The following is a 21,979-nucleotide window of genomic DNA, read 5'->3' on the forward strand; positions in this document are numbered from 1 at the left end:
AGCCTTTTTAATTCATAAATTTACATCCCCCCGTGACATCTGACAACCTCATTCCAGGATATTAACTTCTAACTCCTAGTCATTAACGAAATAATACTCACTCACTCACACCTAGGTATTAATCATTAAAGTCTATTGACACTATCTTACTGATGGTTATTGATTCATTTCTATTAATTTTACGATAGTTTTCCTAGTCAGTTGCATTTTCTTTTCTTATTATCTTTATCAGTTTAACTAGATAAAACTGGTCACCACCAGCCCGTGCCTATATTCGTTACTTTTGATTATTAGTATTTCTCTGCAAAATAGCAGTCAGTACTCAGTCTTTAGTCCACTCAGCCTTAGTTGAGTTAACATCATGACCTCTACTATATACATACAGGAAGCAAAAGATATGGGGCTTACTAATCCCCAACAAATTAAAGAATATGTGCTCTCACGGTTTAGTTACAAACAACAGCGTGAGAGTGATGCCCGTGAGGAGCATAGAATTCAACGCGAACACGAGCGAGAACAATGCAAACATGAGCTAGAACAACGAGGGAGAGAACGTGAATACGAGCAAGAACAACGAGAACATGAACGTGCCAAGCGCGAGGCACGTGAGAAACTTGAACTTGAGATGCTGAAGCTCAAGCAAGACTCCTTGGCTTCAGACACATCTGGTGCAGCTAACCCAAGCTCCACGAGTGCTCTCCGTGCATTTGTTCTGGCAACCCCACTCCTCAGGCTTCCTTCATATAAGGAAGGGAAGCGAATCGAACCATTCATAGCGCGTTTCGAAGACATGGCACAGCTGTACCAGCTGTATGTGGCAGCTAAGCGGCTCCAGTTTCTTAGCTTGTTTGAGCGCCCTGCCCTCGATATTCTCCACAGAATTCATGGAGAGAATCTCACGTATGAGATGATGAAGGCCGCACTCATCAAAGTGTACGGTCTCACAGTTGACGACGTCAGGAGTCAGTTTATGAGGGCGCGTCTACAAGAAAAGGAGACTGTTGTTCAGTTTCTTGATCAACTTACTGCATACTTAGATGAATGGATGGAGAAAGATGAAACCCCTCCCACGTGAGAGGGGATAATTGACCTTATGCTGTGCATGCAGCTAGAAATGTTGTGGCCTGCTGAGCTTATGGCTCAGCTTAAGATCTGCCAGGTAAAGGATGCCAGCCAAATGGTGGAGAAGGCTGAAGCATTCTTCACTGCATACGGGTATCAAACTCGTAAGCAACACACCTGGAACAGGAAAGCTGACAAATCTGGGAAACCGTCTCAGACTGAACCCCAGCATCAAGGCTGTTCTCAGAATAATGGCCAAGGTCCAAACAAACCACAGAAGAAGGACCAGGGGCAAAATACCCAGAAACCTGAGCGGAAGCAGTACGACAAGCAGAACCCTAACCAGCAGCGGTACAGGTATTTCAAGCAGCGTCAGAGCAAGGACAAACCATGTAACCCTCAGTCAGGACAATCAACTTTAGTCTATTGGAGGCACGATGCAAATGCAGCCTTCATTCCACAACAAGCTCACAGTGGTGCCAACCCCACAAGTATAGGTACTTCTCTACAGTTCGCTAGTCCCCCAGTGACAGTGAACTCTCCATCACAGGTGGTCAATGCTCCGGCTCCTCAGATGGTGAGTACGACCCCTTATGCATCTAGTTCTCAGGGCACCATGTTTGCTGCATTGTTCATTCAGCAGCCTTATCAATGGCTGGCTGCTTCCTCCACAGCCCCTCCCACAGGTAACAGTGCCTTCCTTGTTCAGCCAGGTTTTGTGGGAGGCGTTCCTGTAAAGGTCCTGAGAGACAATGGTTCCTCAGGTTGCTCTGTCAGGCAGAGTCTAGTTCGGCCTGAGGAGAGTACACAGGTCGACAGATCCAGGCTTAGCTTATTGATGAACCAGTGAGATTGTTGCCTGAGGCACGTATCCGGGTGGCATCTCCATTTTACACTGGTGTGACACTTGCAGTTGTTATGCCAGAACCTTTGTTTGACCTTATCATAGGCAACATATCAGGTGCCAAGTATAGTTGCACCATAGATGACGTTACTCAGACTTCGGCTGCAGTAACATGAGCCATGGCCAAGGCACCAAACTGTGTCACCCCGGTGACCATTGCACTGCCGCAAGATCTGATTTATAGCCAAGATGTTGTTCAAGAATAACATTCTGACCCGACACTGGCTGCCGTGCGAAAGAAACAAAAGCGTAGAGTGGTTAAGCATTCACTGGGAGGTCAAGCCAGTTTCCTTCGTAAACAAGGACGGCTCTACCGTGAGTCATGAACACCCTAGGGCGAGGTTCGACTGCAGTTTGTCATTCCCAGTCGTCGTTCCCGCTAAGTACTGCCAAACAGTGTTAGAATGGGGTCATTGTTCAGCCTCAGGAGGTCACATGGGGAAAAGGAAAACCCAGGGGCGTATCCGTGCTGACTTATCCTGCCCAGGAATGGGACAGGAAATAGATAGCTTTGTGCATTCCTGCAATGTGTGTCAATGTACCACCAGTCAGGGATGTGTCCTTCCTGTGCCGTTTGAATCCACACCCATAATCTCTGAGTCAGTTGAAAGAGAGGGCACTTGTGATGTGGGTGCAGACCTGACGTCTCGTCTGTTGGCCCCACAGGACACATTATGTCCAAGGCCTGTACATACATATGTACTGTAGGTTAAGGGGAAAGTTCAAGACCCTGTAGAGACAATCTGAGGCTGTGTTTGAATTACCTTGTGGTGTCTGGAGCTGTGGGCCTCTATGAGGATTCCCAGAGAATGCACATTATCCACATGAGTGTTCACACCCACGTTGGGTGACCTGCTCGAGATTGTGTAGGGATTCTCAACTTGCCAATATTAATCGTAAGTGTAGAGTTAGGTTTAACCAATAAATTATAAGGGTCCTTTGAGATTCTGTCCTGGGACCACGTTTCCTGGATAATAATAATGTAGGTTTAACCAGTAAACTACAAGGGTCCTTTGAGATTCTCTCCTGGGAGTACGTCTCCTGGTTAATAATGTATCCAATAAGAAAATACTGGCAACCTCGAACGTACAAAGCTTTGGCTGTCACTTAAAATTTTCAGCTAGAGTGTACTTTTTGTAGCATATGTACTGACTACTAGGCAGTGAGAGAAATTGTAATTTAATAAAAATTGTTTGTTGCACTGACACTTTTGATGCTTCACCTTGATTGATTTCGCAGGTACAGTTGGCAGGAGTAGCAGTTTTCCCATGCAGATCAGCTGATTGCTTCTGCTGCATGCTGCCGCCTCTTCTCTTCTGCCTTGTCGTCTCTATTTACTATTGATTTGTATTATATCATTTTACACATAGGTACAGTTACACTACAACTGTCACAACTACACTGTGTATTACGTACACCACGCTACATAACAATTAGCTGCTAACATAAATGTAGTGAACTTTTTGCTCAGTTTGACCTGAGTACAGGATTTTTCACCATCATCACTAAGTTTTTTCCACAAGCTTGCTTTTATTAACGTAAATACAAGGTTTTTACGCTCATAGGCGACTGTGATTTTCTCCTGTAGCAGGATAGTACACGCACAACAGTGTGAATCTTGTGTGAATTGAGTTAGGATTTATATGTATGTATATCATAAAATTTTTCTGAAGAAAAATTTGATTTTGATGAGGCGTAATGTCACGACTTCGCACGAGTGTATTTATACAGATTCATGACATTGTACTTTGGTGAGAAAACCATGAACTCTAGTGGAATTCCCACCGGGGATCACTCAGTTCAACCGTCCTCGTATACACTTCGATCAGGATGGTTTTCAGAAGATTTGTCACCGCTTCACAAGTGACCATTCTTATGTATGACATTAGTGCTTTAACTTAGTGATTTATTGTGTTTCTATATTATTCGTCTTCTTTCCATTGACCGTTGAAGTTAGGCCACGCCTACTTCTGGCAAACACGGCCATCTCTCTTACCCCTCCCTAGTTTGAACTCAGTCAGCTTTGAGTCGCCTTGAGGATAGGACAGTTTGTGCCCAACATAGAGCAGCACCTCCGTTGTACAGCGAATTCCTGAATCTCCACCTAGACGGTTAATTGGCGAAGCAGGCTTGCAGCGAATTGCAGTGTTTGGTGTTTGTCATGCGGACACCCAGTCTTTCTTTCAGCTCCCTCCCTCCACTGACCAGTATTTTTGTTTATTTTTCTATGCTTAAGTTTGATTAGGTTTTGAATGAGCGAGTGAGTGTATTCTCTTTGTTATTTGAATTCACGAGTCCCATAGTGACCGTGAATTCCCCTTTTGAAGTCATTTTGAGTATCATATAACATCAGTTAATTTTATTGTAATCAATAAATCTACAGTTCTTTTCTTTGAGCTTAATGTAATTAGACTCATGTTTTATTTCTCCACATTAAGCGTACTTTAGTTGCTGCTCCTAGTTTGGACAAACTCTTTACATTATTCAAACTGGTACTTAGGCCAGTTCTTTTTTATCAAACTTAAATCGGTTGTGCCAGCCAGGAGGTAAGCACCGGCAAGAACCTGGTCATTATGATTAGTAGTAGTTTTTGACTGTCAGGGGTGGAGTCACTTTCTCAAGAGGCTAACAGTACTAACAAACAGCTCTCGTGAGTAATTAGTCTCTGCTGTGTACTGTTGGGAAAGTTTATAAATTCTCGTTCTCAGAGAATCAGCGAAGTAAGCCAGCATAAAGTAAAACTTACTACTTGATTTTCACAAGTCAATTCCTTGTGTCTATTTTCAAGTAATATCAAGTATTTTTAATTCATAAATTCACATCCCGCCGTGACACTGGCTTGATGAATGTTGTGAGGAGATGTGCGTGATCAGATCTTTGGCACCCCTTTTTAACGTGGCAGTGTCCGGATTGACTCAGTTGGATACATTTATGTGAAGCTACAGAACGTGGGGGAATATTTTTGGCCTATCCAGTAGAGCCAGGATTCCAGGGGCTTGAATGATAAGTGAATGGAAGCATGGCCTATTGGATTGGGCAAATTTGGGCTGTCTGGACATTGTTACTCCTCACCCTGCCCTAGGGTGAGAAAGGACATCCGGATGATGATGGTACATACATACAGAGAGAGAGAGAGAGAGGGAGGACTAGAGGTGGAGTGAGGGTCATAGTACAGTTATTTGAATCTGCCAAAGGCGCCTGGAGGTCATTCTATCATGGCAAATGCTGTCAAGAGTGTCGTTCTGATCCTCTTTATTCCTTCACTACAGGGACGTTGGTTGTAGGTGGTGGTACATTCACCCAATGTTGAGCTGCATACTTCTTCCTTCACCTTTATATATACATTTTTTGGTCTGTCCTCCTCTCTTTCTATTTCTCCCATCCATCCTGTCACTTTTTTCTACTCTTCTTTCAACTTCAGGTGACTCTGCACTGAGTGGCAAGCCCATTGGTTTCCTGTAATCCAGGAACCCATTTCCAACACTGGATGGTAACTATTTATCAAAAAACAAGGTGATGTGGAGCCTACTGTGGTGCTCCTGTTAACCGGGTGGAGTGGATGGAGAGACGCACTTGCAGCGTCTGCCCGGGAACCGAGCCCTCATCCTTTTCCCCGCTCCTTGCTGTGGCAAAGCGGTGTCTACCGCAAGGGAATATCGATTCATTGCACCAGACGGCCATGCAGAGTCGGTTGTTTGCCTCCAGGCATGAGTCTGCTGACCAGGGTGACAGTGACAACTACTACAGGAGCGTCCTTATCTAATCTATTCTTGCTATCACTGTATGATTTTATTCGAATAGACGAGGTTAGAACTAGCCTTCGCAAGTCCCTTGACTAAGATTTTTTTTTAATCTGAAAAACAGTCCTGGGTTATCAAAATAAAAGAAAGACTTCCTGGGGCTGAAGGAGTTAATGGTCTGGACACCCTGAGATAAACCTGGGGCCTGCCTACGCACCGGTGGGTATTATGGGGCTAAGTTAACATTTGTTGACAGTTTTCTGAACGGAAATGGGCCACTATGGGTTGTGGACGCATTTTGTGAGCAATTTTTACAAGATATCCAGAAAGTGAAAACTGCTAACCCAGCCTAGCCTAATCTAATCTTACCTAACCTCATTTCACCGAACCAAGTCAACCTCAACTAGCATAGTCTTAAGCAACCTAATCTAACTTATCTATAATATGATATAACTTCCCCTGCTTTAATCCAGATATGGGCAACCCACGGCCTGGGTAACCCCACCATGCGGCCCGATGAATCGTGTGATAATTACGTGAATCGTCGCTCGCAGCTTACGCAAAATATGAGCAACCAAAGGTTTTTGATAATGTACCATATTCTGTTTTCTGAACAATTGTTAGTACATATGTACTATGTCCACTAAATTTCGCACTGAATAGATGCTTATATGCTTAAATTTATGGTCAAATGCTAAACAATTCTATAGCAAGTTCTTCTCATGTGATAAATATCCATAACCTCACCGATTTTCACGGAAGAATTCTGTCTTGTTTGGCAACACGCATTTATGTGAACAGCTGTCCTCGTGGATGAAGTACAGTATATCAAATCCAATTACAGATCTCAAAGTTGCGACATAAATTATTCCTTAAGGTTTTGACCAGCTTGTTAAAAGCATTGAAACTTAAGTGTGTTATTAAAAATAGTAATACTGTTTGAAGTGCAATGCATCTTCAAGGTCTTTTACTTTTGGTGTGAACCATGACTACGGTGATCATAATCGTGTACCTTTCCATAACAGTTGATAATGTACCGAGGACATTCGCACCACAATACAAGGATATGGTTTCGTTTGTAATGCATCACAGTGCAAATAATAATATTCATTATTATATTACACGTTATTGACTAAGACGTGTTATTATTTGTAAAGATATTTATCATGTTATTATAACCATTACTAAAATGGATTGTTTTTGCTCTGTATTACCATGCATCTAATTGGCAGCCAAAAATATATATATATATATATATATATATATATATATATATATATATATATATATATATATATATATATATATATATTACCATGCATCTAATTGGCAGCCAAAAAAAAAAATATATATATATATATATATATATATATATATATATATATATATATATATATATATATATAGTAGTGCGGTTTACCTAGGATATTTAAACCTATTGTGCATTTTTTGATAAAAGCACCATTTTTGGCACAGTGGTAGACCAATATATTATGAACAAATCTGGATGTGGAGCCATCGGCCAACTGCCCCCTGGCGGCCGTGGCGGCCATTTCCCAAAATGACCGCCATGTGGTTGCCGAGGAAGCCTTATCCCTAGGTGAATGAGAAGTACTGAGTAACTGCAGGAAAAAAATGATTGATTTGAATCTGCAATGTTGTGCAAACATTATGTTGCATATTTTTGCTAATGTAGGGTAGAAGATGCCATCCACAGAAACAAGCTGAAAATCTTCGGTCAGCCTGCTTCGAAACCTCCGGGAAAGAGCAAGCAGCAGATGAAATCCCTCAAGAATGACGTGGACCTGTTCTCTCGTCTGTATATCGGGTGCCAGAACCGGGATGGGAATCTAGAGGAATTCTTCCAACATGAAAACCAAGCCTGCCCCCCTGCACTATCAGATGGCGGTGGCATCCGGCTGGGTGTCAAGAGTGATCTTCTCGCTTGTCTAGAAGACCTCAGTCAGCCCAAGTCTGAGGTTCCTCCAACCAGCTGCATTGTGCTAGATGGAGCAGTCATCATCCAGATGCTGAAGCCAGCTACAGCAAAAAGCTTCAACGAGTATGCACAGCAGGTCTTTGTGCCCTACATACTCTCAAAACTCCATCAAGCCATGCGACTGGACCTGGTGTGGGACTGCTACAATACAGACTCGTTGAAGGGTACAGCAAGAGCCAAGCGTGGAAAACGGGTGAGAAGACGGGTGGTGGGTGGTGCAACGATCCCCGGGAACTGGGCCGGCTTCCTCAGAGTCGACGAGAACAAGAGGGAGCTGTTTAGCTTCCTCTCTGGCGTCCTCCACGACTCATTCCAGCTTGCAGACAAGGAGCTGGTCATCACAGAAGGAGATGATGTCTTGAGCAAGCCACCACTCCTAGATACTGCAGCCCTGGCTCCTTGCAACCACGAAGAAAACGACAGCCGCATAATGTTGCATGCCATACACACTGCTCACAATGGCCACAAGAAGATCTTCATCTGCACAGTTGACACTGATGTTCTTGTCTTGGCAGTGGCTCTGGCACGCACCCTGGAGGAGGAAGCCGAAGTGTGTGTGTCCTTCGACACAGGCAAGGCTTTCCGGTTCTTGGCAGCCCATGAGATGGCGCGGGCTCTGGGCCCTGAGAAAGCACAGGCACTACCGATGTTTCATGCTTTGACGGGCTGCAACACGGTCTCCTGCTTCGCCGGACGTGGCAAGAGGACAGTATGGGCAGTGTGGACAGCTCTACCCCAGCTGACCCAGACATTCACTGACCTCTCCACTGCACCGGATCATATTGATGAAGATGCCATGCACACCATTGAGAGGTTCGTCATCCTGCTTTATGACAGAACAAGCACCGCAACCGATATCGACAAGGCACACCGCAAACTGTTTGCAAAGAAGAGCAATGTCCAGCTGATCCCACCGACAAGTGCAGCCCCGAAGCAGCACGTCCGACGAGCAATATACCTGGGCGGACATGTCTGGGGTCAGGCCCTGGTTCCTGCACCAACATTGCCATCACCAACCGACTGGGGTTGGATCAAGGCCAGCGGCATGTACGAACCTCTCTGGACAACGCTCCCCAAGGTCTACCGAGAGCTTGTCTCCTGCAAATGCCAGGAGGGCTGCATCAAGAAGTGCAAGTGCAAGAAGGCCCGGCTGGAATGCACATCACTATGTGCTTCCGACGGGGAGTGCTCTCAGAACTGAACTCACAAACTTAAGATGAAGATTCTGAACTGTTCCAGACAGTACACAGGGACTGTAAAACAGTGAACTTATCTGCATATTGCATTTAGCAGATTATGTGTTAATTAACATGATAATTAAATGTAGTAGTGTCCCTTGACCACAGAAATATAACATTTGAAATGCCCAGGATTGATCTGATAAGAGCAAGCCACCATAATTATCACTATCTGGTTCTGTTATTGTTCTTGTATTATCGATGTAATTAGCATAATTGTGTTAATAATTTTGTTAATTGGCATCTTAATTGGCGTGGGCATTGTCCATGAATAGCTATTGACAGACAGAGGAAGAAGGTCAGATAACATTTTCGCAACTTAAATGAATCTAGCCTATTCACAAGGAATGTCAGCATTTGATGCCTGATCATGGGTTTCCTTGTCGCCATTTCATCTGTAATTAGCCTAAATATGTTAATTAATATCAGCAGCATCTCCCAAAATGTGACTAAGAGCTATCTGGCATGTCTTGATTCAAAACATTCAATAAACATTCACTAAAACCTTCAGCAGCAAACTTTATCTAACTTCTGTGTGTCTTTTGGGTGTCTGCTGGTGGCCATTTTGGAAAATGGCCGCCACGGCCGCCAGGGGGCAGTTGGCCGATGGCTCCACATCCAAATTTCTTCATAATATATTGGTCTACCTCTGTGCCAAAATTGGTGCTTTTATAAAAAAATGCACAAGAGGTTAGCTTACCCGCAGCACTAATATATATATATATATATATATATATATATATATATATATATATATATATATATATATATATATATATATATGAAAACTAACCACAGGAGAAATGAAAGGAGCGACAGTGAGTACTATCGTATATTACATCTTCAGACAGAGTGAGACAGAAAAGTAAAGGGTAGAGGTCTTTTATGCACACCCGCAGCAGGTAGTGGCACACAGAACAATGGATGACCTGAATTTTTACCTGCAGCTTAACTTAGGGTCACCTGCAGCAGGGAGAGGAACACAACAAAGGATGACCTGAATCTAAAAAATGCACGTGACAAAGGAGGAGGGAGTAGGAGGGGAGGAAAGGGGAGTGGGAGGGATGGGGAAGGGGAGAGGGGAGAGGGAGGAGGGGATAAATACTGCTGCTTAACTTAAGACCTAGAGGATTAATGCTTGGTGTGTCCCACACAGATGTGACTACACCACAAGGAGATGACAGGGAACAATCACGTGTTAGTCTGGGGGATACTGCTTTAAAATTAATTCGTTTAACAATTTATCACACTTAAAATGACCATAGCTCATGTTTACATTCTTTTCATATGTGCCAGAAATTAGATAAGATTCTCTTACATTTCTTTCATCTAAGCTTTTTGATCTTGCTAGAATCTTGGAGCCTGTCCAGTCAATATGGTGATCACTGGATGCTTTGTGTTGAAATAAACCACTACTCTGTTGGGCTGTTCTTACACTGAATTTATATTGTGAGATTCTAGTTTCCAATTCTTTCCCAGATTGTCCTATGTAAAATTTGTTACAGCTTTTACACGGGATTTTGTAAACAACGTTTCTGTCTCACTCCGTCTGAAGATGTAATATACGAAAGTACTCACTGTCGCTCCTTTCATTTCTCCTGTGGTTAGTTTGCATACATATCTTCACGGAGAAGTGAAGTCTCTGCATATATATATATATATATGATCAGAAATGATGCCGGTGCCTGTTTTACTCTAGCCATGTGCTACTCTGTCAGGCTGCTCTAATCTTCCATTGAATGTTGTTAGATTAGGTGTGGCTATGTTAAATCAGGGCTGCTTCATGTATTTTTCCTTAGCTTTAATTTTTCTCCTTCGTTTCGTCATCTTTCACCTCCAACCTTCATTCTTATGAAAGGTCACGGTTATATTTCTGAGGCCAAGGGAGAGCCACGCATGGTAGCTGGGAGGGTGGGGTGGAAAAGAAAAAAATAACAGGAAAAAAAAAAAAAACATCGATCACAGAGTGAGCGATGGCAGAGCGAGGTTGAACAAAAAGGGGAGTAAGATGAAAGTCAGGCAGAGTGAGTTAGGATTGCAAGACAGAAGAAATGTGAACAAATGTGAAGTAGGCTAAGGGGTCACGAAGGCGTTAAATTTAAAGTTAGGTGAGGGTGATAAACGAAATGAGCAAGAAACAGTGATGTGAGAACGAGGGTATATTGGATGGTGCAGTGCCGAGGGCGAAGGAGGCTCTACAGCACCTCTTCTGAACCAGCTTAGTTCAGCATAAGGCAAATAAATACTCTGCTGTTTGCTGTCTGTGCAAACTGTGTCATGCTGTTTATGCAAACTCTGTCATATTGCAAGGGTACATGTAACATATTGGGATTATTACTGTAAAATAATCACATTAAACTGCAAAGGAAGAGGTGCAAGACAGTCTCCTAAGTTCACGAGAATAATGGCCTGGGAATGAAAAAGGAGGGAATGATGTGTCAAGAAAAACATAAAATAAGCGATCTGCGAGAAATCTAAATGAGTGATTGTTATGAAAGACGAGAGAGAATGTGAAACAAGTCAGTAAGGGCGTGAGGTAGGCAGAAGTGATAGAGTGAATACGAGGGACAGTGAGACGAGAATTAGACTGCGAGGGTGATAAGGAAAATAAGAATAAAGTGAAAGACAGTGAGATCAAAGCAAGAGAAAGAACAGGGATGAAGGAGAAAATGAGGTGAGCGAAAGAAAAGTTCAGACTGAGAGAGAGGGCATGGGTGAATAAAAAGGTGAGAATGAAGTAAAATGAGGGAGGTGGAAGGTGGAGAATACAATGAGAGTTCGGTAGCCGTGATGAGTTGAGTGAGAATAAAACAAAAGCGAGGCCAGTGCATGTCACACAGAAGGTGAGAAGGCAGAGTGAACCCCGGAGACAGACAGAAAGACAGACGGGCAGAAAGAAAGAAGGGCAGAAAGACAGACAGACAGAATGACGTAGGAAGAGTGAGGTATGGGCAGCTTCCTGGAAGGAATAAGTGAGAGTAACGACTGTGTTCTTGTTCTGGCTTCGTCATATGGTGTGAAGACTCGCAGTTGGGTAAATGTCTACTTTAGTATTATTCACCTGGCTGAGGTGGTTGAAACAGAGAGGCAGTGATTACACGGTGGACTGATGAGCTGCCGTTCGAAAGCAAGCAAAGTTGGTAGGTTGGTTAGGCCCTAACCCAACCTACGATCACCAGACCCTAACCGTTAGGGTCTGATGATGTGAATTTCGTCAAAATATTAAAGAGATCTTCCGAAACATCGTACAGACCACCAGATAATACCATCACACTAGTCGTTGATGAAACAGCCGTAACCTAGCATATATTTTTGTATGAAGTGATGGCGGTATTTGGCAAATAGAATTGGTTAGCCTCGAGAACGGCCTATGCTTCATATGCACACCATATGCATTTATTTATACCAGATGCTAGGCAGAGTAAAGGTTATCGAGTAGTGAGAAAGTGGGGAAATGAGGGTGAATGTGAAGTGAGAGTGAGGTAAGGGTGATTAGGTAGAGATAGTGAGGGTGATCAAGAAGTGAAAGAAAGGTTGTCATTGTCAGGAAGCAGTGCAGGAGTAATATAATATCCATCCTAGACAATTTACCAACTAACAAAGCTCCAGGCCCAGGTGGAATTCCTCCAATTGTTGTGAAATAGTGCTCCTCAGAACTTGCTTCCGTTCTAGCTAAATTATTCAGACTATGCATACGTACTTCTTCATTCCCTAATTCCTGGAAAGAAGCCAATATCCACCCAATTCCGTGGAAAGGAAGTTCCCCCGACCCCTCTGATTACAGACCATCAGGTCCTCTCTTGGTAAAGTATTTGAAACTGTAATGAATAAGCACATAGGTAAACATCTTGAATCCAACAACTTAATTAGTAATAGGCAGGATGGTTTTTGCTGACAAAAGAACCACCATTGATATACTCAATATCCTGACTCACACCATCCAACAATCAACTGATCAACATGGAGAAACATATGCAGTAGCCCTTGATATTTCTAAAGCTTTTGACAGAGTATGGCACCGTTCCCTGCTGTCCAACCTCCCTTGCTGTGGACTAATGTCTTTTATTCCGCTGATTTCCTCGTATCTCAGCAAAAGAAAGATAAGAGTAAAAGTAGATGATGTATATTCCAATTTCAGCTCAATTAATGCCGGTGTGCCACAGGGATCAGTTCTGGCTCCAACCCTATTTCTAATTCAAATTAATGATCTCTTATCGGTCACCCAAAATCCTATCCATTCATGTGCACAAGACTCAACACTTCACAGTTCATTCACACTTAAAAACCCTTTCATGAAGTTTAATATCTGTAACCCATAACTCAGTACAGCCATCTCCATAAATCAAGACTCATCTAGGATCACTGAATGGGGACAAAATAACATTGTCTTATTTCATGCTTGTAGAAAGAAATATATACAACTTACTGACAGACAGATATTGCCAGATTCCTGAAGTACCTTCAATGCTAATAATATTCCTATCTCCAGAAGTGCTGAAATTCTCAGTGTTTCACTTAACTATGCCCTCAGCTGGACTTCTCATGTCAGATCACTGGCTAAACCTGCCTCAAAGAAACTTGGATTATTGTACAGAGTTTTTAGCTTCTTCACTGATGAGCAATTAGCTATATTTTATAAGAGTCATCTGCACTCTCAGCTGGAATATTGCTCACTCTTGTGGAATGGATGTGGAGAGGTAACACAAAAACTACTAGACAAAATTCAGAACAGCTGTTAGAATTATTAATAGCCGTGCTATTACAAATAAACTACCCTCTCTTCAGGTAAGGAGGAGCGTTGCCTCCCTTGCATTATTTTACAAACACTTATCAAACGCTTAAAAGAAGTTGCAACCATTGTGCCACCTCTCCGTGCCATCCCCCGTGCTACACGGGCATTTGGTAGCATCCATGATTGGAATGTCACACTGAGATATTGCAGAACTTCCACCTGTCAGAAATCTTTTATTCCTCAAACTGCATCTCTTTGGTACTCTCTTACCCAGAATTGTTTCCCGCCAAACTTCAACCTACAGCTGTTCAAGTCCAACTGTTACAGATTTTTTTTATGGATAGAGGACACCTATAATTTGGTGTATGGATTGTTTTTTAATTCCCTTGTTTTTCCTTCCTCCGTTTTGTTATTGAATAAAAGGAGGGTAAACGATAAGAGAGAGAGAGAGAGAGAGAGAGAGATGTAGGTGGCGGGTATGTGCCGTATTGTGGCGCCTGTTACTGGGGTGGTGGCTCGATATAGGTTCCTGGATGGACGGGGCTGCCTTCATAACCAGAAGCCATGTGCTATTACCCCACACCCACCACCACCCACTCCCACCCTCACCCCCACACACAGTTCCTTTCCATCTGCTAGTCTCTCATTTATCTCTTATTTTTCTTTTCTTTTTTTTTACCTTCATGTGTACATACCTTGCTTTCCGTTCATTACACATTTCTTTCAAGCCATCAGTTTTTCTTTTCCACTTCCGTATTGATATATATATATACATTTTTTCGCTTTTGTCTTTTTCTGTCCCGTCTCCAAAACCTTCAGTTCTTACTTCATCTTTGTCCATTCTAGTACTTCTTTTCCAGTCTCCATGCTGTAATTTTCCCCTCTTTCACACTCCTTTTTTTCTGGGCATCTCCTTTATCCATAGGTGTGTTTTTTTTATGGGTATTATGTTCCAGGGGGAATTTCAGATTATCTGTTAACCTTCCATATGTTTCGTCTATTTTATCACTTCATTTCCTACCCATAACAAGGGTAGAAAATAAAACGCGATAGCCGCCCCTTGTTTTTCTTTCCATAGGCAGCTTTTCCTTCCTGAATACAATTTAATACGACCTCGGAATTATCAAGTTCCTTTATTGCGCTTATATATCCGCTATTACTGTTATATTTATTGTGGAACTACATCAGAGCTCAATTTAGGTTGGGCTTGTATAGTGTTCTTGCTCCTTAATCATCTCCAGATATCATTACCTGGGTAACACATGGCTACCTCACTTTAACCCTCACAACAAAAACACGTTATTTCCTAAAGCATACGAATTAACTGAAAAGTGCTGTAATTAGAAGACTGTAACTGTACTATATTATATTTATTTACTTTTTTAAACAAGTAAATCAATCTGATAGCAAGGACGCTATGCTATGTACACTGCAGTTGTCATGAAACTTCGATATTTGCCCTCCCACTGAGCATATTACAGTAATTTTTGTTCATCACTTTTTACTTACCCACGTAATTCCCTTCATTCGCCTCCATTCCGTTTCCTTTTCACTTTTGTTACGTACAGAAGCAAATTGCAGAAAAATACAGTTCCAACAAGCTGAGTCTGTTGATCACAGTAATAGAACTCTTAGTCCCTCGACGCAGACTAATAAGGGTAGTACAGATGAGGATTCTCACCTTTCAGATAAGCATTCTTCCCCGACCCATCTGTTTTCCATAATCCCTCGAGTTATCTGTTTACTAACTAAATGCATTACCACTGACTCATTCATTCTTTTATCCACTGTACTATTCACACACTCATCCCCTCCTCTATCTCTGCAGTCTGTGCGTGTTGGTGATGTGACGTCATCGTGGATGTCCCTGGTGCCTGAAGCTGGTGACCACGGCGCCACTCTCACCTGCCGGGCCCACAACCCACACATCCCCACAAACGCCGTCACCACAACCACCGTCCTGCAGATTGCATGTAGGTATTTGTGTGTGTGTGTGTGTGTGTGTGTGTGTGTGTGTGTGTGTGTGTGTGTGTGTGTGTGAAGGGGGTAGGGGTTCATTTACACGTGATATACAACCCGTATCATTGACGTGCATTCCAACTACTTTTTTTTAAATTTCTGGCCAATGAATACACGATTTTACGGTCACTAAATAGGATAATGGGAGCTATATTTGAACCCTCCTGTTAAAAACATTCTTCTCTATGCAAAATAAAATCGTATGGGGAGAGCAAGAATAAATGTACTAGGAAAAAGAAGTCCACACTGAAGCTGTGGAACATGTCCGAGCTCACCCTGTACAAATTTTGACTCATACTATATTCTATTTGATTGACCTGTGCAGCTGAGATGTATGGGGCAAGTAGGGTGTATCTGATTCGCAGCTGCTGATTGGCCGCCGATGATGTCATTGAAGTAAATGCAGGAAAGTATTGTAGAGCAACATGCGGACGTAGGTGTACATTGTGGGTGGATAATATACTTCGAACGTCACTCATCGTTTCATAAAACTTTATAACCAACTTTAATTTTCTCTGATAACAGTAAGCTTTTAAAGCTAATTTTGACCTCTTTAGCTTTGCAAATTATTCCATATTTTAACTGACTGCTTATATTGCAAACAAAGTACAAATATAAATATATACGAAGTATGTGTTAAAATAAGAAGAACTATAGATTTGCATCATCAACGGCCAATCATCAGCCGCGAATCAAACACACCCTACTCGCCCCATACATCTCAGCTGCACAGGTCAATCAAATAGAGTATGGTAATACTTCACACCTTAATGCTACTAGAGATATTCCCAAATGGCGATTGTAGCCTACAAAGATCTCCCCAAATGGTGAGGGATACCTTTTTACACTCCGACCTGTACTATAGTAGCATACAGAGATCTCCCCAAATGTTTAGGGATACTTTTTAACAGGCCAAGCTGAACATTTCTTAACGCTCTTAAGTGAATTTCCGCTGAAGTAAGTTGTCCTCGCTCTCGCTTGAACAATATATTACGCGCTCAGGTTGAAGGGATTAACACTTCCCCAGGACAGCATTGCGTAACTTTTCTACCCCGTTCTTGGGCCGGGGATGAGTTTCCAATGAAATGAAGCTGTGTTGCCTGTGTTCACCAAATTGTATTTGAGCCATAAAAAATCGCTCCAACAAATGACGCACCAGCGCATCATCGGCCCGGAATCGGTTGGCCAACAAATAACGTGTCGGTGCATCATCAGCCCAGAATATTGTTAAAGATGAGATCGCTGAGGCTAAGGCATGCACCAGTTCTGGATATTACTGAAGGGCACGATAGATAAAACATGAAATTTGATATATCTTTTTTTGAATTATGTTGCCAGTGTCGGTAGACACTATGAAGTAATGGCGCTGATGCACCCATTGGCATTAAGAAAGAGCACAAAGAGTAACTTTTGTTGCACCCAGCCTTAATCATCTAGATTTTTTGTGTCCAAGACAACGCCAAGGTAACAAATATGCTACAGGGCTAAAACACAGCCTGATAAAATCCGATGTTTCTTCTCCCTCTTCTTCTTCTTCTTTTTCATCTGTTTCTCAGATAAGCCTAGCTCTAAAATGACAAAGCGAATCACATTCGTTTGTTTACAAAATTGCTTAATTCTATACTAGGTGTAATAGCCTACGTGAAACAGACTTGTATTGGCCGAAAAAGAGCATACATCATTGGTCGGGAATAGTGAACTTTTACAGTTTTGGTCCTATTTCTGCCAAACTTGGTGGAAAGGTTAAGGGTCAACAGTGGGTGAAGTGATTCAATATTTAGAACAATTGGTCATTGATAAAGGTCACAAGGCAAGGTCAAACTTCCCATTCTTTCTCTCAAAAAGTTGTTTTTCAATTTGGATCAAACTAGGTGGAAGCGATAAAGCTCAGACAAAAATGGGGTGATTCTATTTTGGAAGCAATTGGTGAAGATCACAGGGAAAAGTCAGCTTAAACATTTTGATCCAACCTAGACCAAACGTAGTGGAGGAGCTGAGGGTCAGACAATGATGAAGCATTTTGAGTTTGAGAACAGTCACTCAAAGCTCCAGGACTCACGGCAGGATCAAGGATTCAGTTTTAGACAGACTCTAAAGAGCTGGTGTTGCACTCTCTGAATGTTACTTCATGTTATTATCTCCATATTATTTTACCTTTATTATTTATTTACTCCCTAAGTGGATGGCAGGCTGGTGACAAAGAGAGCTGGAGCTCCCGTTTCACCAGCCCTCAGGGCCTGATCCTGACCCTCTCCCTTTGCTGAACATTATCAGTGCATTCATTTACACAGAGAGTAGACCAGCATACTTTCTTAATAGCTTTTCCTTCAACTGTCTACACCACACTACATGCACATATGATATCACACCTATTTCCATTCCCTCTTAGCAACGGCCGCTGCATTATCAGCAAACGAGGTGGTATCTCAGATTGCCACCACCGGCGGGGTACAGCTGGCAGTGCAGAGTCCTCCCGGTCGCTCTCAAGCAACTGTGCCGACAGCGACTGTTGCAAATTCTGTTTATGCTCGTCACAATGAAGTGCAGGTGCGACCTTATTCTTCACCAATATCCGTGGTCTCAGTACCAAATTGAATTCAGCTCATTTTTCCCTATAATCCCTATCCCAACTAGCCCTGTTCCTCACAGAACCACAGTCCTAATTTTGTTTTCCTGGTTACCATCTCCTCACAAACTCCCGTAACAAGGGTGGCACCTGTTGTTATATCAAATCTGAATTTTCAGTTGACACAGTTTTAAACTTCAACCAATTTTGATTACTCCCTGTATAAACTAAATTATCTAAATACTACCAAACATATCTGTGTAGTCTATCACCACCCCAATGCTTCTTCAGAAACCAGCGTATTTGATTCAATATCCACACAGTCGAGTAACTTTAACCTTACCCTTAGCACCGAAATGACCATTTTGGGTGATTTTAACATACGTAATGTAGATTGGTTATTGCACTTTGCCTGGACTGACGATACTGGTCTAGAGTGCAAGCTGTCTGCAGAATCGTTTAATCACACGCAGCTGGTAAAGCAGCCAACTAGAATACCAGATAATCCTGACCATAACGCCCATCTCTTGGATCTATTCGTGACAAATAATCCAGATCAATACAGGATAGAAGTGCTGTCACCACTTGGATCCTCTCACCACAATCTCATCAAAGCCTCATAGTCGGCTCTCCAAAACCTCCCTGTTCTGAACCTGTCATGGTGACCCAATGGCACTTTGGTAGGGCAGACTGGGATGGATTTGGAAATTATCTTGCTGACAGTCTATGGTAGTCTTTCATCTCCAGTGTTATCATTTCTACCCAGTCCCATATTAATGATTTATTACCAGCTGGTATGGATTTATTCATCCCAAGTCAACAGTTTGCTAAAATATCGAACCTCTATAATGGTTTTATAGCAATTGTGCCAGAGCATTGCCCAAAAGTCATTAGCATATAACTTTTACTTAAAATAAAAAACATCTGAATCATTCTGTCAATTTAAACTTGCTAGAAATAATGCAAAAGCAGTAAAAAATCTCGTTAAATCAAACTTTCTTCAAAATCAAGCATTTAATGTTTCGATTAATCCAAAGTTTTCCAAGTCAATGAACAATATTTTGGACACTTTATATACAAGCTTTTCCAACCACCAAAAGTAGGATAATATATAAGGCATCCACTTGGAATTTTGTTAACTGACTTGAGAAAGCTTGGATAAAGTGAAACGTTGTCAGCTTAAAAAGGCTTTTCTTCAATATGGTGTTTATATTATATGTAAGAAATGAGTTTTTGATTTACTGAGTACAATATTACTTTTACCTCAGATATGTGAGCCAAGGTAGATAGTAGGTGTGCCACAGACTCAACTCGAGATTGTTCAAGTATTTGCTGAGATGGATGTTTTGCAAAAAACAAATGGAAAGGTGAAAGGTGGAGTCATCAGCGTATGTGTGGATAGGGTAAGTTGTGCAGCTAGGTCACTGATGAATAGATGGAAGAGAGTTGGTGATAGAACAGCGCCCCGAGGAACATTACTATTGATAGCTTTATGACAAGAATGGTGGTCGTCTACAACAGCAGCTATAGAATGACCAGAAAGGAAGCTAGAGGCGAAGACACAGATGGAAGGAAAAAACATAAGAGGGCAGTTTGGAAATTTAAATATTATGCCAGACTCGATCAAAAGCCTTTAAGATGCCAGTTGCAATGGCAAAGTGTTTTACCAAAATCCTGAAAAGAGGATGACCAAGAGTCTATTAGGAGGGTTAAAAGATCGCCAGGGGACTGTCTGTGGTGGAACCCGTACTGACGATCAAAAAGAACGTTCTGATGTTAGGACTCCATATTATAATTACAGATCATAATAGATAGATAGATAGATAGACAGCTCCATGCAAGCCTGGGAAAGGGAAATGATCTTGCAAGTTAACTGAGGAAACGTTGACGATACATAGGAAGTAGCAAAGTCAGGGGATGATGTAGGTAGTGTGTCAGCGAGATAGCATGCGAACAAAGCCTAGTGACATACACACATACTCACACACAGGTTTCTGGAACTTTCCAACCACAGTGTAACACACGTGACACGACCCCTGTTTCACCAGAATTTAGGAAGCAGAGCTCAGAAAGAGACAGGCCATAGAACCGACAGGTAGTGGAGAGAGTGAACAAGAAAGAGGGGCCCAACTAGGCTTACTTATTATATTGTCTCTGTAAGACATACCCTGCTCAACTTGCTTTAAATATTTTTTAAGGAGCAGATTCAGCAACTTTGGAAACACAGGATGTAAAAGCAATTGGACGATAGTTAGAGGGATGGGAATATTCAATCTTCTTTGGGACAGGCTGAATGAGAGCAAGAAGGAAAAGTACAGGTCAACAGACAAAGAGGCAGGGTGAAAGTATAGAAGCACAGTTTTTGAGGACCACAGGAGGGACCCCATCAGGCCCATATGCCTTGTTATTATTGAGGCCAGTGAGGTCAGCAAGTAAATCAACTGAAGAAATGTTAGTATCAGTCATGAGGAAGTCAGAGAGGGAAAGTGATGAGGAACAGCACCAAAATCATCTAAGACAGAACTGGAGAAGCAATTCTGAACAAAGAGTTCTGTTTCTTCAGTACAGCTACAGAACCATCAGAATGAAAAAGAGGAGGGAAGGAGGATGAGATAAAATTGTTAGAAAGATATATGGCAAGGTGCCAGAAGAAATATGAAGAGTTTGAGTCAGAGTTCAAAGCATTAGATATGGGTGAAGGTATTCTTAGCAGAGCGGAGAACAGACTTAAGACAGACTTAATGCGTCCAGTGGAGAGAAAAGATGAACAGAGTAAGCAGAAAGATCAGTTGTGAGAAAGAGGTTATGTTGAACTCTCTAAGGCAGGGATATGGGTAGGGTGCTTTACAGGTTGCTGTAGGTCATTAAGGATAGAAATGATATAGGCATATTCAGCAGGTGGATCAGTGCCAAATGTTATGAACATCAAAATCACCTAGAATGGAGCTCTTAGGGAAAAGAGAAATGGATAGGATGCATTTAATCTTAGAAATAGTAGAAGAATTTTGCATCAGTACAATTAGCGGCCAAATACACAACACAGATGTATTCAGTCAGAGATTGGTGATTTAACCAAAGCCAAAGAGTAGACAGTTCAGAAAATTCAGGCTCAGGAACACGAGAGCAAGATATGTTGTTGTGTTCATACACACAACTGCCACCTTTGACTGAAGTGAGTATAAAATTACAGGGGTTCCCAACCTGCCGGTTGCGACACGGAGGGTTGGCTGGGGGATCGAGAAGCCTTGGGAGAATTTGGTAGCTTTGGGAGAAGAATTTTGTAAAAATTGATTAATTAGTAATTGTTTTCACCTGTCCTAAGAAAAATTGTAAAACTGTAACAGCTGATGACAGGGGAATTGTGTGTTTCGGGTTTTGAGAAGGAGGTTGCGAGTACAGAAAGGCTGGGAGCCACTGGTATAGATGGATGGCTAAAACATATTTAAGGAACAGAATGTTCTAGTCATACCTCAGGTTGGAGGTTGAATTAGAAGCAATATGTCGGGAGTGTCTTCAGTGTAAGCTATGGTACAATGTTGATCCTAGAGAATCACTGGTGCAAATGTATATATTAATCACTGTCATAAACGCTCCTATTTCCGTTTTTTGTTCTGTTGGCATAAAAAAATGAACGCTATCTCCCAATTACCGATGCGTGCATAGGATTGTGTGTGTGTGTGTGTGTGTGTGTGTGTGTGTGTGTGTGTGTGTGTGTGTGT

At 42.1% G+C, this 21,979-nt stretch overlaps 1 protein-coding gene across 1 annotated transcript in view; it reads left to right on the forward strand.

Annotated features, from left to right (window-relative positions):
- Positions 1-21,979, forward strand: part of LOC145414612 (synaptogenesis protein syg-2-like) — a 1,004,755-nt gene that overhangs the window by 835,642 nt on the left and 147,134 nt on the right. Inside the window, exon 8 of the mRNA XM_080284139.1 lies at positions 15,504-15,648. Within this exon, the coding sequence (XP_080140265.1) occupies positions 15,504-15,648 (145 nt within the window). The remainder of the gene's footprint in view (positions 1-15,503; positions 15,649-21,979) is intronic.

Source organism: Coenobita brevimanus, chromosome 100 (assembly GCF_032717465.1).
Source record: "Coenobita brevimanus isolate Jiangsu-jjx chromosome 100, ASM3271746v2, whole genome shotgun sequence".
NCBI lineage: Eukaryota > Metazoa > Arthropoda > Malacostraca > Decapoda > Coenobitidae > Coenobita > Coenobita brevimanus.